Genomic DNA, 17,894 nt, shown 5'->3' on the forward strand with positions numbered 1-17,894 from the left:
AACACACACTCTTTCTCTAACACACACTCTCTCTTTAACACACAATCTCTCTAAAACACACACTCTCTCTAAATCACACTCTCTCTCTAACACACTCACTCTCTCTAAAACACACTCTCTCTCTAACACACACACACTCTTTCTCTAACACACACACACACTCTATCTCTAACACACACACTCTATCTCTAACACACACTCTCTCTCAAACACACACTCTCTCTCTAACTCACTCTCTCTCTCTAACACACACTCTCTCTAACACACTCTCTAACACACACTCTCTCTCACTAACACATACTCTCTCTCTCTAACACACACCTACTCTAACACACACTCTCTCTAACACACACTTCTCTCTAACACACACTCTCTCTAACACACACACACCTGACTAGCTGGACCCATTAAGGAAGACTCTTGACCTTTTTTTTAACGAGTTGGATGATCTGCCTGGTCGGACTTGCGAGATGAGCGACCATCCACACGAACTGCGCGAAATCGGTTCACAGCTCACGGACTTTGAAACTCTTCAGCGGTTCGCGGTTCGATGCCTGTAATCCCGGTCAGACGGCGACCCCTGCAGCTGCCGTGGATGGAGGCAGCCCATCTCGCGGCTCGCCCTGTCGCGGTGTCGGCCAGGACAAGCGACTGTGGTCCGAGCAGGATTGCGGGGGCATTCTCTCTCTCCCTCTCTCTCCCTCTCTCTCCCTCTCTCTCCCTCTCTCTCCCTCCCTCTCTCTCCCTCTCCCTCTCTCCCTCTCTCTCCCTCTCTCTCCCTCTCTCTCTCCCTCTCCCTCTCTCCCTCTCTCTCCCTCTCTCTCTCCCTCTCTCTCCCTCTCTCTCTCCCTCTCTCTCCCTCTCTCTCCCTCTCTATCCCTCTCTCTCCCTCGCTCTCCCTCTCTCTCCCTCGCTCTCCCTCTCTCTCCCTCTCTCTCTCCCTCTCTCTCCCTCTCTCTCTCCCTCTCTCCCTCTCTCCCTCTCTCTCTCCCTCTCTCTCTCCCTCTCTCTCCCTCTCTCTTCCTCTCTCTCCCTCTCTCTCCCTCTCTCTCCCTCTCTCTCTCCCTCTCTCTCTCTCTCTCCCTCTCTCTCCCTCTCTCTCCCTCTCTCTCTCTCTTCCTCTCTCTCCCTCTCTCTCCCTCGCTCTCCCTCTCTCTCCCTCGCTCTCCCTCTCTCTCCCTCTCTATCCCTCTCTCTCCCTCTCTCTCTCCCTCTCTCTCCCTCTCTCTCCCTCTCTCTCCCTCGCTCTCTCTCTCTCCCTCTCTCTTCCTCTCTCTCCCTCTCTCTCCCTCTCTCCCTCTCTCTCCCTCTCTCTCTCCCTCTCTCTCCCTCTCTCTCTCCCTCTCTCTCCCTCTCTCTCCCTCTCTCTCCCTCTCTCTCCCTCTCTCTCCCTCTCTCTCCCTCGCTCTCCCTCTCTCCCTCTCTCCCTCTCTCTCCCTATCTCTCTCCCTCTCTCTCTTTCTCTCTTCCTCTCTCTCCCTCTCTCTCCCTCTCGCTCCCTCTCTCTCTCCCTCTCCCTCTCTCCCTCTCTCTCCCTCTCTCTCTCTCTCTCCCTCTCTCTTCCTCTCTCTCCCTCTCTCTCTCCCTCTCTCCCCCTCTCTCCCTCTCTCCATCCCTCTCTCTCCCTCTCTATCCCTCTCTCTCCCTCTCTATCCCTCTCTCTCCCTCTCACTCTCCCTCTCTCTCCCGCTCTCTCTCCCTCTCCCTCTCTCTCCCTCTCTATCCCTCTCTCCCTCTCTCTCTCCCTCTCTCTCTCCCTCTCCCTCTCTCCCTCTCTCTCCCTCTCTCTCCCTCTCTCTCCCTCTCTCTCCCTCTCTCTCCCTCTCTCTCTCCCTCTCCCTCTCTCCCTCTCTCTCCCTCTCTCTTCCTCTCTCTCCCTCTCTCTCCCTCTCTCTCCCTCCCTCTCCCTCTCTCCCTCTCTCTCCCTCTCTCTCTCCCTCGCTCTCCCTCTCTCTCCCTCTCTCTCTCCCTCTCTCTCCCTCTCTCTCTCCCTCTCCCTCTCTTCCTCTCTCTCCCTCTCTCTCCCTCTCTCTCCCTCTCTCTCCCTCTCTCTCCCTCTCTCTCCCTCTCTCTCCCTCTCTCTCCCTCGCTCTCCCTCTCTCTCCCTCTCTCTCCCTCACTCTCCCTCACTCTCCCTCTCTCTCCCTCTCTCTCCCTCTCTATCCCTCTCTCTCCCTCTTTCTCCCGAGTATTTGCGTGTTCACTGCCGCCGCAGCCTCGGTTGGGTCGGACGAGTTTGCCAGTCCGAGGCTAGAGATTATATCGCAGAGACCGATGTGATTTGGCGTGATTGGCCAGGACAAAAATCTCTTTCTCTCTTTCTCGCTCCCTTACGAATTTTTTTTAATTTTCTTTTTCTCTCTCTTTCTCCACACTTCTCTCATTTTCTTTCTATTCCTCTCTATTTCTCTCGATCACATTCTCTTTCTTTTATCTTTACGTATCTACCTATCTTTTTCCATCTTTCTTCCTCTTTATCTTTACCTTTCTAATTGTTTCTCTCATTTCTTCTCCCTTTATCTCTCTAGCTCTTTGCTTATTTATATATCTATCTCGCTATCTCTCCTGGCTTTAACGCTAGAATGACAATGGTATGATGGCCACAAAGACATGGACACGATGTGACAACAAATAAATATCACGTTGCTGTGAACATGCCTTTTTCCCACCCGAGGAGACAAAAAAAAAAAGCAAACGATTATAAATGAAAATTTTCTAGTCATTACGCACACACGACATCCATCAAAGTTAAGAAGTTGCCCTTAATATACATGTTTCTAAATTTAACGTTCGTTAGGAAAAATCACCGTGCGAAAACACATTTCAAAGATACGTTCTTTAAATTATTCATTCTATGGGAAATTTTTATTTGATACAATTTCTTGGACATACGCCATTGAAGTTTTGCACTGTTTGTAATGGGAAAAAAACTCAATAAAGCAAAAAAAAATATTATAACATAAACTCAAAGAGAACAAGCCTACATCAACTATGTCAAGCAGATAAACCAAACGATGAACCTAAATAGGTATTATATAGACAACACAATGACTACCGCACAGACAATCACATTTAAACTTAAATATCAAACAGCACAAGAATTCCGTGGAAGAAATTTAGTCACGAAAAAAAAATAACAACAGCACAGACGAACACAGCTGGTTAACAATGACGAGACAGTTTCAACAGTAAATGCAGGCACACAACAAAACATGGACAACGCAGCAAATATACAAAACACAACGAAAAAGATAAACAGATATTCAGGACAACACATCGACGACAACATCGATGAACACATTATTAGGTTTCTAATGACAAAACAGTTGCGACTTTTCCCGTCATCATGCACAAACAGACTAAAACTGAACTAAATTTGCGTTCTTGAAGTTTTTCCACAACAAAAAAACCGTGCAAAACTTGAATGGTGTTATGTCCAAGAAATTGATTTTAATCAAAATTTCAAAGATGTTGCAGATAAATTTAGTTACCAAAAATTTTTAAAGTTCAATTAATAATATAACTAGTGCACCAGTTTAAACAACACTCAAAAACTAATATAGCCACGGTTTTCGGGTAACGTGAAGCCCACGAAGCTATGTAAATATTAAGATTTTCTAATCGGCAAGTCTGCCGTGCAACCGCGCGAATTTCGTCGCATTGACATTAAAGACGTGTGTTGAACGTGAGATTGCCCAAAAAAAAATTATTTGATTTGCAAACGCGTTGATTGTTCGCGATATCCATGATTCCAGCATAGCAGAGGTAAAACATAAATAAATAGTATTTCAGAAGCTAGCTTTTTTTCTCTCCTTCCTTTAACCTCCCCTCCCAGTCGTAATCCCTCGGTTCCTTCTGCTTCGCTGTCCTTCTTTTACTCTTCTTCCTTTTGTATCCTCGGCGCGCTTCGGTACATATTTTTTGCGCGCGGTAACAGCCTCCCTAGAGAAAGCATACTTTCGCTACCCGCATCCCTTTGTGCGGGTAAAACATTGCTTTTTTTTTTTCTCTCTTTTTTTTTTCTTTTGTGAGCCACCCCTTTATCATATCTCCCCACCTCCCTCCTCCCCCACCCCCTGGTTGTTCTAAAACCACGGCCGGGCTAAGGAACTTCGCGTGCTCACAACGGATAAGTCTCTTCTCGGGGCATCCTGCGATGGCCGATATCTTTCATCTTCCTTGGTGGTGGGATAAGAAGGAAAGGTCAACCGCTGTGCGGACTCTCTCAGTTAAGCCGCTCTTTTATCCTGAAGACAGCTGAAGTTTATCTGAGAAACTTGAAAGACTGTGGCCGCTTTGCCGAATGGCTTTTATACACACACACACACACACACACACACGCGCGCGCGCGCGTACACACGTACACATACATACACACATACACATAAACTAGACGTGTACCCGAAGGGAAAGTATTTGATCCTTTTTTTTTATGAATCACCAAAAAAAACGCTGATACAACTGGCTTTCATTTATAAGCAGAAGCCTTTAACACCAGTTTCAATATTTATAACTTCTAAACTGACATTCTTTCATGAAAACTTTGATCCGCTATCAAAACCCGTTAGAGGATGAATTTTCAAAAATTATTTCTTGGTGCTCACCTACGTTACGTATATAAGGAACTACTACGCAAAATTTTTTGCTTCTAGGCCCCACCGGTTTAAGCTGTGTGTTTTATATCGTTCAGTCAATGTTAGTTTTATTATATAAAATATATAATATATTCGCTTGCGTCTAGTATTGTTTGAATTCATTGTAGGAAAAAAACTTTTTTAGAAGGTTTGTTGTTATTCTATGTCCGTCTCCTCAAGGGAAAATAACGAGCAGGTAAAGCCAAGACAATTACGAGGAGTTTTTTGTTTTGACGTCTTATGGTCCTTTGTCGTGTTTTTTCTCCCTAGCCACTGCATTCAAACCAACCTGAGAACATGCAGCAATTCTTCCGTATCAGTGACATGTTTACGCGCGCAAACAATGTATTCGAGTACACTTATGATCTGAATATATGATCGTTCGTAATTTTCAATTAAATAAAGACAAAAAATTATCTCATCAATAAAATAGTTTTTAAAAACCTTCTAAATAAAATTCTAAAAAAAAAACTATAAATATTAAGTTCTCTGGCTTACTAGTTTTTTTTTTTTGTTGATTAAAATTTTTTCTCCACAACAATTTCAACTCTATTTACAGTTGCGAGAAGTTCTTTAACAACAAATATTACTTTTCTTTGGTATAGTAAAACTTATACCAATTAATTACTGATTTACATGCTGTATGTTAATGTTTGCATCAGATATTGTTATTGTATTAAAATTTTAAAGGTTACTAAGGGAAAATAAATGAAAGATTTTCTAGTGTTAATTATTCATGAATGTGCTAAGAAGTTTGACTAAGACAGAGTGAGATTTATGTTACTATACGATATGTGTTTAACATTCAAACTTTAAGAATTATTCTCTATAATAAAGAAAAAAAAATTAATGGTTCACTGAGAAATTAAGACCTTTGGACTAACATTTCTACACTTAACAAAGTATATCGCAATTTTTCCCCTTGCAGTTTAAAAATAACATTCTAAAATTTTGATATTATTAAAAATAATAATAGTTACAACATGCAAACATAGTTCATAGGCTTTAAATTAATCCATAGTGGTAAGTCAAAATGTCTTGCAGTCCTGTAAATGACGAAACTACTTATTACGAGGGTTATTTTTTTTTCAACCTCCGAACGGCTGTAATAAAAAAACGAGAATGAATTGGGAAATTATTTTAATGTCAAAAGAAACGTATATCTTTACTCTATTTTTCCACATAATCACCGTGCAGATTGAGGCATTTGTCGTACCGAAACACCAGCTTTCCAATACCCTCTGCATAAAATGATGCCTTCTGCCTATTCAGCCACGTTTTAACAGTGCCCTGCAGTGTGATTACAGTTTCATTTCTCCATGGCATGCCTATTAATCGATACCCTAATCGCTCGTACATATATATAGCGCACATGGTATTGATTACGAACTATTGCGAGTTCTTTTACATCCATTATATTACACTTAGTGAATAAATGAAAAATCGAAATCGACACGTAGTTTCCCGCCTGAGGCAGGGTCTGCATGGATGGACTGGGCTGACTCTCTTAGGAGCCGGGTGCTCTCCTAATGGGACAGACCTGTCGTTCCAGCCAGCCTGGAGGATGCGTGAGGTGAGATTGCACGAGGTGTGGAGCAGCGACGGAATGAACTGTTGGGGGGAAACGGGAGTACCCCGAGGAAACCCACGAGCCTACGGCAACGTCCGCCACGTTTTACCACTAGTGGCAAATCCGGGTTATGACCCCGCCGAGTATCGGGAGGCGAGTGTTCCAACCACTTAACCACCGTTTATTTCTACACCTATTGAATATCTATTGTAAACTTTTGTGGCAGAAAAACGAATGTAAGAGAGGTATCGTGTTTTAAAATTTACAGAAAAGACCTTAAAACTATTAATGACAGAAAAAAAACGTGGCGTGTGAGTCCAAGCCTTTGAACACTGGACTCGAAACATACAGAGACTCGAGTTTCAAGTCCGGTTAGGCCGTTTGAACTTGATTTTTCCATGGTTCTCGGAAAATCACTCCTGAACATGGCCATCGAGAGAAACGCAAGAGCTCAGGAGGAAAAAAATAAATTTTTTGCTCCCGTCAAAATCCATATTATTCAACGTACAAATATTTAAAACCACAAATTAAAAAAAAGAAAGGAAAAAACCGGCGTAAAGACTGTAAACTTTACTGTGACCATTTTCCTTGGGATTCTTGGGAGCCCATATTAGATAAATATCCTAACTCAAATTGTAATCGCATCGTGCCCATTCCCCGGAGAATAATTCCCCCCCCCCCCAAATCACAATCTCTATCAAAGTCACTGTTCTTGGCAGATGCAGGTGTGTGTTAATTATCTGTAAGACGATCAGCAGAAATTAATTATAAAATATAAAGGAATAAATTTATTGTTCGACCACTGGTTCCTGCACGTAATCATGCGACGAGAAGCTTCCAGACTAAGCTGAAAGGAAGGCGGCGCACTGACCCGTCGATGAGCGGCGCGTCGGCGAGTATCTGGCGGGCGGCGTCGAGACGCTCGCGCGCCGAGGAGACGCCGTCCACGCTGAAGCCCGTGGTGCCGCGCCCCGCCTCGCCCGTCAGCAGGCTGAGCACCAGCACGGCGAGCTGCACGCCGCGCTCCCGCCCTCCGCGCCCGCACATGGCGGCCCTCTGCTGCAGGGGCAAGCACACACGGCGCCGTCAGTAGGCAGGGGCAAGCACACACGGTGCCGTCAGTAGGCAGGGGCAAGCACACACGGCGCAGTCAGTAGGCAGGGGCAAGCACACACGGCGCCGTCAGTAGGCAGGGGAAAGCACACACGGCGCCGTCAGTAGGCTGAGCACCAGCACGGCGAGCTGCACGCCGCGCTCCCGCCCTCCGCGCCCGCACATGGCGGCCCTCTGCTGCAGGGGCAAGCACACACGGCGCCGTCAGTAGGCAGGGGCAAGCACACACGGCGCCGTCAGTAGGCTGAGCACCAGCACGGCGAGCTGCACGCCGCGCTCCCGCCCTCCGCGCCCGCACATGGCGGCCCTCTGCTGCAGGGGCAAGCACACACGGCGCCGTCAGTAGGCAGGGGCAAGCACACACGGCGCCGTCAGTAGGCTGAGCACCAGCACGGCGAGCTGCACGCCGCGCTCCCGCCCTCCGCGCCCGCACATGGCGGCCCTCTGCTGCAGGGGCAAGCACACACGGCGCCGTCAGTAGGCAGGGGCAAGCACACACGGCGCCGTCAGTAGGCAGGGGCAAGCACACACGGCGCCGTCAGTAGGCAGGGGTAAGCACACACGGCGCCGTCAGTAGGCAGGGGCAAGCACACACGGCGCCGTCAGTAGGCAGGGGGGAACAGATTGCGCCGTTAGTAGTCAGGAATAAATACACATGACGCCGTCAGTAGCTAGCTAGAAACATATACACAGGACGCCTTAGGTGGCAAAGGGCTGAAAAACTCACTATGCTGTCAGTATGTTGAGGGAAACATATACAATTGCATCAGTAGGTAGGGTAGAAGTTTATACATCGCTGTCAGTGGGCAGCTAAACTAATATACGAGGGCTTTATTTTTTCAACCTCCGAAAGGCTATATAAAAAAAGGAAATTTACGTAACATAGTAATTCTACCACCAAAAGTACAGTAGGGTCTTACTTATTTTAATACATAAAAGCCAAAACTATCGAGGCATTTGTCATATCGTAACACAAGTTTATCTATGCATGTTTCGAAGAAGTTAGCCGCCAGTAAATAGAGATAACAGGACAAGTGCCTTGATCTCCCGCTCCCTCACGACACCACTGTGAGGCTGGTGGACTAATCGCGCGGCGCACTGGCTCCCGCGTCAAGAATTATCGCAAGAATATGAATAATGAGGCACAATACTCCGCACAATTAGTCCACCCGCCTTACAGCGGTGTCGTGAGGAAGCGGGAGATCAAGGCACTTGTCCTGTTATCTCTATTCACTGGCGGCTAACTTCGAAACATTCATAGATAAGCTTGTGTTACGATATGACAAATGCCTCGATTATTTTGGCTTTTATGTATTAAAATAAGTAAGACCCTACTGTACTTTTGGTGGTAAAATTACTATGTTACGTAAATTTCCTTTTTTTATATAGCCTTTCGGAGGTTAAAAAAAACAGCCCTCGTAGGTATACACACTAATCTTTGAGTAGGCTTGATAAAACACACAACGCTGTCAGTAGGCAGATAACACATATATTCCCAGGGGTTTTTTTAGCCTGGAGGAATTACTCATAGTGCTATCGGTTATCAAGGAAACATACAGAGGCATCAGAAGGCAGGGGCAACACACAGCACTGTTAGTAAACAGTTAACACATGTATACACAGAGATATCATATTAGGCTTGATAAAACACACATAGTGCTGTGAATAGGCAGTTTTAGGTTGTTTAATGTTTTTTTCGAAATACCATCATTGGCCCCTGATTTTAGGCAAATTTTTCGAACAGAGTGTCGTAAGTGTAGTGGTAGTAAAGCAAGATAACCTTCTTCGTAAATTTTGACATGTAAATTAATAACCAGCTGTAAAAACTATATAATTCCTCCTCAAAAATTTATGCGAAATAAAGGCGTTACCCTAAACTACTTCGTTTAAATAGTTTATCTTTAGGTTAATATTTTCAGTGTTTGTGGAATATTTTGAGGACAGTCACTATTAGGACGTTTGGCGTTATATCATAAATAATTTTACTTAGATTTTCAATAATCGACAGGTTCAGCAGCATTTTCAAAGGCGTGTACCAGTCTTAATAACTTTAGACCATAAGAAGTATTATGATTTAAACTTATTTTTTACGTGTTTAACCTGCAGCTGAAGTATGTGGGCGTGTTTGCCTTTTTAAGTCTAAATAAAATCTACGGATTTGTTCGAGCTTGGTAAAATTTTGCAGAGTTTATCTTGGACCAAATAAAGAGGAAAATCGCCGTTTGCCTGAGATAATCCAAACCTATTCTACCCCATCCTCCAAAATTTAATATCTTCACTTCACGTTTAGCCCGGACAACGCCAGTTACTTCAGTTACTAGTTAAGTAATTAGTTCTTCATATTATTTTCAGAAGTTAATTATGGAATAATGGATTGATGATCATCGTTTTTAAAGACCAGTTTTTTTTCTTCTCGTCGCTGAAAGAAATAATACGGAACTTCTTGATGCCAGACTTCTGTTAAAAGGAAACCCCGCTCCTTCTAATTCAATATTCTGTTCGGGAACCGACAAATTACCGCAGGAAATGTGGTGCGGTGGAGGGGGTTGAGGTCGTAAGCCGATGAGTGGAGGGAGGGGAGGAGGGAAAGCCGAATTCGACCGTTCAATTCTCTTGGCTGGTACGACACGAAGAAGGAAAAGAAAGGGGGCTGAAAGGTTTGGAAATGGCGAGTTGCGGGAAGGACCGAGACGAGATTGGGCTTCAGCCTTGAACAGTTTTCTCGTTTGTCTGTGCGCAATTGAAAGTCTACCCTCATGATCACACAGGACTTCGGAAAGAATACAGAATGGACTAAAAAAAAAAAACTACCAGCTCCCTTAAGTGAAATAGTTCTCGGAGGGTAACCTGGAGTACAAAACTTAAGTCTTAAGTCTTGATCTTACAGGCAATTTATTCTTCATTTTATTTTTATTACAATTATTTAAGGGTTATTTTTGTAAATTTTAACATACCACCCTTGTATTTGTTGTTTTGTCACAAATAACAACAGATATTCACTAAGTGTGTCTATATAATAGGTATAAAAATGGGTGCAAGTGTTTCCATTATTATCACAAGCGCGACTTCTTACACCCTTTATTTTACACTTAGAAAATCATGTTAAAAATTTTTGTGACATAAGAACAAATGCAAGATAGGTATAGTGTTAAAATTTACAGAACAGCCCTTAAGTAATAGAGAAAATGAAATATCAACTTTAAGTGTGAGTCAGAGTCTTCAGAACACTCGCTGGTTGTATGTTATTGAGCCTTCAACTGTAGATCATGTTTGGAAAGGGGGTGGGGGAGATTAATGAAATAAGATGTGTTTTTTTGGGCCATGGACCACCAGTTTAATCACCTGGAATAATTGATTAACTGAGCTTGACAATCAAAAATAATTCACATTTGAAGTTAGTACTTTTTCAAACAAATAATAATGTTTTAATTTGATTTTTCTTTCTTATTTTAATAACAAAATACCAGGGTATATTGCAAAACCAAATCTTTCTCTTTACTAACCAAAGAAGCGATATATAAATAATAATACTATTATCAAGAGAAATTCATAAATTTCAGACATCACTCGTGAAAGAATCTTTCTACAAATTCGAACGTTACATTAAACACAGATTTTAAAATTGCTAATATGTGGCCTCTTAAAACGGCCAATGAGAATTATAGTACTTGTACTCACATTTGTTATCTTGAGCTCTTGGACTTGTTTTTAAATAAGTTATTACATTTTTTTTCTTGAGCTTGCGCTTGGAAATCGTACAATCAGCCCAATCCATTCTCAAGCGGTGTCGAATAACTTCCCAGGGCTTCGTTATTGTCACATTGCACCGAAGTGGGAAGTGTTTTGCTTGTTTGTGGCTTCTAACCCAGCCTCTGTGTCTGCGGCAAGACCGAACAGCAACTCGTGGTTCAACATGAGATAAAGTCCATTAGGCCTGCGCCTTGCTTGAAATAAAGCTCTAATTTGAACTTTATTTTCTACTCACTAAAATTTTGCATGTTTACAAAAAAAAAATTTCTCAAGTAAGTTAACTTCAATAACTTTTTTTTTTTTTTAATGGAAGCACGAGGTATTAGCGAAATATGTTTCGTTGGTTGAGCGTTGCAGAAATGTCTTGAACTTGTAATGTTTTTGATTTTATACTTGGGGCTTAACTCTCGCTCGTAGGTATTCCAGCTGGTCAACTGCTTCTTCTGGGCTTCTGCACGGAGACAGCAGAAGCCGGGAAGCAGTTAGTGTCTGCGGCCACGAAAGCCTTGCCGTCTGGATTCGAGCGCGCTTCCCGGAAAAACGTGTCTCGTCTTCTTCGCCGCGAGCACTCCACTCCTCGGATGTCCCCGTGGGAAGGGGAGGGGTGGGGGAGAGAGACAGACCTCCCCCTCCCTCCCTCCCTCCTGGAAGACAACACCTCGGTCGAAGTGGACGCGGACGTGGCAGAGTCGCAATCAGAGAGAGTGGCATGCGGGAGTCCGTCAATTTTTTTTTTTTCTTGGCCGTTCCCGCGGCGTCTCACGAAGGGGGGATGCGAACAGGAAGACGCCATCTTCGTTTCAAATGTTTCTGTGCCATAACAACTGTTCATTGTTTGAAATTGAATATTTGATCACACGTTAAGATCTCACCGTCAGTGACTGCCCAAGGAGAAGGGATAACTGGGATATATATATATATATATATATATATATATATATATATATATATATCCCAAGTTATGAAATAAATGCGAGATATATCTTTGCGAAGGTAGTATTTTATTTGGCTCTGTGCCGGAAATTAGGCATTTCGGCACTTTTTTTTCAATCGTTATAATTTAAATTATTTTTGGAAATTTTATTTTCTATATAATTTGGTTACAAAGGGGTGATTCACACTTAGTTAGGCTGGTGTACTCTACTTAGTTAAACTTTGCGGCAGTTGGCCCGAGGCACTTTTTCTCAGGGGCCAATCTGATCTTTTGCAAGTCCAAGACGACGTTAGCAGCCCGGATGACATTTCTCCCGCTTGCAGTCATGCCCTGGGGCCTGTAACATTACTTCCCTGCATGACTGAATTTGCATGCAACAGCTCTAGACGAGTTGTTACCATTTCTCAGAGACAAGCACAGGTAAGCTGTTTGGCAGCACGTCGAGGAGCATATTACAGTCCGAGGCGATGCCTCGGGACGGTCCACGCGACGCCTTTCCCAGGCGACTTAGCAAGTTTTGACCCCCTCCCCTCATCACCCACCTGTGGCTTCTTGGGAACTTCAACCCGGAGCATCGACCTCCAGTGAACCCGCGCAGGGTACATGGTCTCTCCAAGGACATACGCCCTTTTCCAACAGAGCCCTCAGCGACCGCTAGCTCTGTCCGCTGGTTGCGAGTGCGCCCAGTGCACTCTAGCGGACGTTTCTGTGACCCTCCAGCCTGTTTCTCCTCTTGGCCGCCAGAGCGCAGCACTGGCTACGGCATAAGAACATAGGCATCACCACCTCGACCTGGCTAGAGTCGATAGGCGGTTGTTTTCGGAGCTGCCCTCTAGACAGCGCTGTGATCGCGCGAAGTTCGAGTTAACCACTCGAGTTGTGTTTTGTTCCCGCCCCGCCCCTTCGGGCATCTTCGGATAACTTCGTCTCACCCCCACCTTCTGATTGAGTTTTTCCTTTTAATTAAGAGACTGGGACCTTCCGGGGACACTTCGCGTCGCGATTCTAGACGGACTGCATTAGGTTATCGGCGGATCGGCGAGACGCACATCAAGACTTCCGTCCGGCCGTAACCGAGGATTTAGTCAGTTAGACAAGGGATGCTATCCCTATATGTTCTTTTAAGTAGTTTAGTCCGTCTGTACTCAGCATAGTAGTTATTTTTTTTAATAATTTTTTTTTTTTTTTTTTTTTTTGAAATTATGGAAACGCCCGCAACTCTCGCGAATCCGCGACCTTCAGATCCGGACTTGCTACGCTTCGGACTCTAGAAGCTACCTTCCCTGTATGGTGAGTTCCTATCAGTTTTATTCCCCGAACTCCCCTTATCTTTTTGCAGGCATTTTCTGCCCAGTTTGCTAAATTTCTGTGTACCAGTTCAGATCATGTTTTCTTCGGACTGTTCACAGACAGGTCCAAGAGCCGGATGCGGACCTAGCAGCATATTCGCACAATCCCTCTCCAACAAACAGGTGACCTGACGCCATGTTGACTGCTGGACTTCGGCCAGCGAGCATCAGACCTCCGGCCCTACAATATTTATGAACCTTTGGAATAACATTTAAATTACTACGTTTGAAGAGATAAGAACTATATAAAACTTTCATTCTGGACTTTGAGAGCTTACATTGAGATTGTTTGTGCCTCTTTGTATTTTTTTTAATTGATTTAATTTAATTATATTAAATTAAACCTTTAATAATCTAATTAGGGCCGGTCCGTAATTTTAACATATCCGAGAGCTCTTTTAATTATGTAATTGGAATTATATTTTAACGCATTTTATACCTATTATATATTTGTCTCTCATTCAACTGTTATTAGTTTCATCATTTAAATAAATATAGAGTAATTATATTCAGACGGAATCACACCTTGTTTCTGTTCATTCCTCATGTCCTTGTGAAACTAAAAGATCCACTGTTACAGCAGTGTGTAATGTCAATGGTAGTATTTATGTATTTAATCTTATTTACCTACACTGCCACAACGTGACAGTTCATGCAACATCCGGAAACACAAACTACAGAGGAAGTTACGCATGTTGAGAACGAGATCTTAACCGCCCAATCTCCTGTCTTTTGAAGTAAATATTTTTTATACGTAAATTCTTTTTTTTTCTAAAATCTCCTCAATAAATAAATTCCTGTGTCCGCCACTGCTCTTTGCCTTAAAGAGTAGTATACAATAGGGGCGCCGAGGACAGGGTTCAGGGTGTGGTGCCGGTGCCGGTGTCCGCCATCTTGGATTGTGACGTCACGGCGGCCATCTTGGATTGTGACGTCACGGCGGCCATCTTGGATAAGCGTAACGGGACACATCGTAACGGGACATAACGTAACGGGACAAGTAGATCACGGCGGCCATTTTGGACCCGCCATCTTGGATCCGCCATTTTGGATGACGTCATTGTGTGTTCTCGAAAATTCCGGTGATGTGTTTTCCGCCATATCGGATGATGACGTCACCATTGAAATTTTCGTTACGGTCGCCATCTTGAAATTTGGACACCATCTTGAAAATCTTTAATTATTATCCGATTTTAATGAAAAAATTCCAAAATTCATCAAAAAATTAACTTATTCGAATTCTGATTGATTATATCGATCACCGTCCTCGGTTCGAACCCGGTGAGTGCAAAAAAAACTAAAAATGGCGACAGGCTCCTTCCTCAATGATGGATGCAGGCAGACTGACTCCTACCACTTTTTTTTTTCAAAGCATATATACCATCAGGTAGTATGACGTCATGTCCGCCATCTTGAAATTTGGACGCCATCTTGAAAATCTTTATTTATTATCCGATTTTAATGAAAAAAATACCAAAATTCATCAAAAAATTAACGTATTTGAATTCTGGTTGATTATATCGATGTACGTCCTTGGTTCGATTCCCGGCGAGAGTAAACGGTCGATCCTTCCTCCATGAAAGCTACCTAGACTGATCTACCACCACCAGTACCAAGGTATATATCATCAACTGGTATGACATCATGTCCGCCATATTGTCTTCATCCGCAGGAGACCACCATCTTGTTTTCGTCTGCTAGAGTGTGTCGATACCATATAGTATAATTATCTGGTCACAATACTTTTGTCCTCAACTGTTGACATTGAACATTGACCTTGGCCTTTGACCTTGACCTTGGCCTTTGACCTTGGCCTTTGAACTTGACCTTGAAATTTGACCTTGACCTTAAAATTTGGGTGAAGACGATTCCTTCAACGGTGATTGTTACAGTGACTCTGAGGCTGTTGACAAAGACATAGATTATGATGAAGCACCTAAAGCTGCCAAGATCGAAGAATGTGGCAGTGTCTTGAGACCGAAACGGTGGAAACGACGTGATATATTAAATAAATCTGATCAAGCTTGTGATGATCGCCGTCTCAAACATGAAAGTTACCCTGAGCTTGGTGGTAAAACGGAAGACACCAGAGATCATAATATTTATTATAAAGGTGCAAGGAAGATGGTGGTAGAAGAGAATGATTACACATCATGGAAAGATCCAAACATATTGGTTGACCGGTTAAGACTTCTACATGGTTCACTTTGTGCAGGAAACTATTCGTGCATCAAAGAAATATCCTTCATACTCAAGGAACTGAGGAATGCTAGCTACATACAATAATGGCTTGTTTTACTTGTATTTGTATAATGTAAAGCAATAAAATAAATAATTTAAATTATAAGAATTTAATGTTTTTTATTTCTTGTATTCTGATTTCTAACTAAGACTTAGATCTCGTAACTTGTGCTTCCTTTTTGCCTTTTTTTTTGTTGATGGAAACTTCCAAATGTGCTGCCTTTTCGATGATGGTGCTTCCAAATGTGCTGCCTTTTCGTTGTCGGTGCTTCCAAATGTGCTTCCATTTCGTTGTCGGTGCTTCCAAATGTGCTGCCATTTCGTTGTCGGTGCTGCCAAATGTGCTGCCTTTTCGTAGCCGGTGCTTCCAAATGTGCTGCCTTTTCGTAGTCGGTGCTTCCAAATGTGCTGCCTTTTCGTTATCGGTGCTTCCAAATGTGCTGCCTTTTCGTTGTCGGTGCTGCCTTTTCGTTGTCGGTGCTTCCAAATGTGCTGCCTTTTCGTTGTCGGTGCTTCCAAATGTGCTGCCTTTTCGATGACGGTGCTTCCAAATGTGCTGCCTTTTCGTAGTCGGTGCTTCCAAATGTGCTGCCTTTTCGTTGTCGGTGCTTCCAAATGTGCTGCCTTTTCGTTGTCGGTGCTTCCAAATGTGCTGCCTTTTCGTAGTCGGTGCTTCCAAATGTGCTGCCTTTTCGTTGTCGGTGCTTCCAAATGTGCTGCCTTTTTGTAGTCGGTGCTTCCAAATGTGCTGCCTTTTCGATGACGGTGCTTCCAAATGTGCTGCCTTTTCGTAGTCGGTGCTTCCAAATGTGCTGCCATTTCGTAGTCGGTGCTTCCAAGTGTGCTGCCTTTTCGTTGTCGGTGCTTCCAAATGTGCTGCCTTTTCGTAGTCGGTGCTTCCAAATGTGCTGCCTTTTTGTAGTCGGTGCTTCCAAATGTGCTGCCTTTTCGATGACGGTGCTTCCAAATGTGCTGCCTTTTCGTAGTCGGTGCTTCCAAATGTGCTGCCATTTCGTAGTCGGTGCTTCCAAGTGTGCTGCCTTTTCGTTGTCGGTGCTTCCAAATGTGCTGCCTTTTCGTAGTCGGTGCTTCCAAATGTGCTGCCTTTTCGTAGTCGGTGCTTCCAAATGTGCTGCCTTTTCGTAGTCGGTGCTTCCAAATGTGCTGCCATTTCGTTGTCGGTGCTTCCAAATGTGCTGCCTTTTCGTAGTCGGTGCTTCCAAATGTGCTGCCTTTTCGTAGTCGGTGCTTCCAAATGTGCTGCCTTTTCGTTGTCGGTGCTTCCAAATGTGCTGCCTTTTCGTAGTCGGTGCTTCCAAATGTGCTGCCTTTTCGTTGTCGGTGCTGCCAAATGTGCTGCCTTTTCGTAGTCGGTGCTTCCAAATGTGCTGCCTTTTCGATGACGGTGCTTCCAAATGTGCTGCCTTTTCGTAGTCGGTGCTTCCAAATGTGCTGCCATTTCGTTGTTGGTGCTTCCAAATGTGCTGCCTTTTCGTTGTCGGTGCTTCCAAATGTGCTGCTTTTCGTAGTCGGTGCTTCCAAATGTGCTTCCTTTTTTGTTGATGGTGCTTCTATTTTTTTAATGTTGTTTTGACTCTAGTATTTTAGAAAATTGTTCTTGATTTGACTAGCATATTATTCAAACTGGTTAATGTATATAAACGAGTCCTAGACAGCAGGACGCTCAGTTTGTTACTGCCGTCGACGGTGTACGGATCACCTAGTTTGTTTCTTCTGGTGCATAAGTCGCGTAATTGCCTGTTTTGAGACTTCGATGGCATCTTTACCGACTTTAACGTCGAACTCGATGGAGGATGTATCATCGACTACGGGAACCATGACGTCAGCGCCGACGATGTTGGAGCAGATCCCGTTGGCAACGCCTCTGACAACACTGGTGGAGACTTCGATATGTGCTGTTCCACCATCAGCTGAAGTTTCATCAGCATTGAATACTTCAATTAATGAAGAGCGTACTTCGCATCAGTGCAAATACTGTGGTGCATCATTTACTATCACCTCAAATGCTCGCAGACATGAAAGAAGCGGTTGTTCTAATAATGTTCAAAGAATACAATTTCAGTGCAATAAGTGCAATAAACTAATTTCACGTCTCGATAGCTTACATCGTCATTATAAAAAATGCTCCGAGACCTATAATGAACATAGTTATTGATTTGACTCATGTGTTGTACCGGCTAATGAGACTATATAAGTGATATGAACTTCAGTCCGTCTCTGGCTGCGGTGATGATCGGATCGGATAGACATTTAAAGTCATGTAAAAGGCTTAGTCCGTACAA

At 43.7% G+C, this 17,894-nt stretch overlaps 1 protein-coding gene across 1 annotated transcript in view; it reads right to left on the reverse strand.

Moving 5' to 3' along the window:
- The window catches only part of LOC134539007 (dipeptidase 1-like), a 48,216-nt gene extending 40,734 nt beyond the window's left edge, over window positions 1-7,482 (reverse strand). Inside the window, exons 1-2 of the mRNA XM_063380671.1 lie at window positions 7,408-7,482; window positions 7,076-7,263 (exon numbers count right to left, since the gene is read on the reverse strand). Coding sequence (XP_063236741.1) covers window positions 7,076-7,263; window positions 7,408-7,482 — 263 coding nt within the window. The remainder of the gene's footprint in view (window positions 1-7,075; window positions 7,264-7,407) is intronic.
- Window positions 7,483-17,894: the final 10,412 nt, after the last annotated feature.

The sequence above is a fragment of the Bacillus rossius genome, chromosome 14, assembly GCF_032445375.1.
Source record: "Bacillus rossius redtenbacheri isolate Brsri chromosome 14, Brsri_v3, whole genome shotgun sequence".
NCBI lineage: Eukaryota > Metazoa > Arthropoda > Insecta > Phasmatodea > Bacillidae > Bacillus > Bacillus rossius.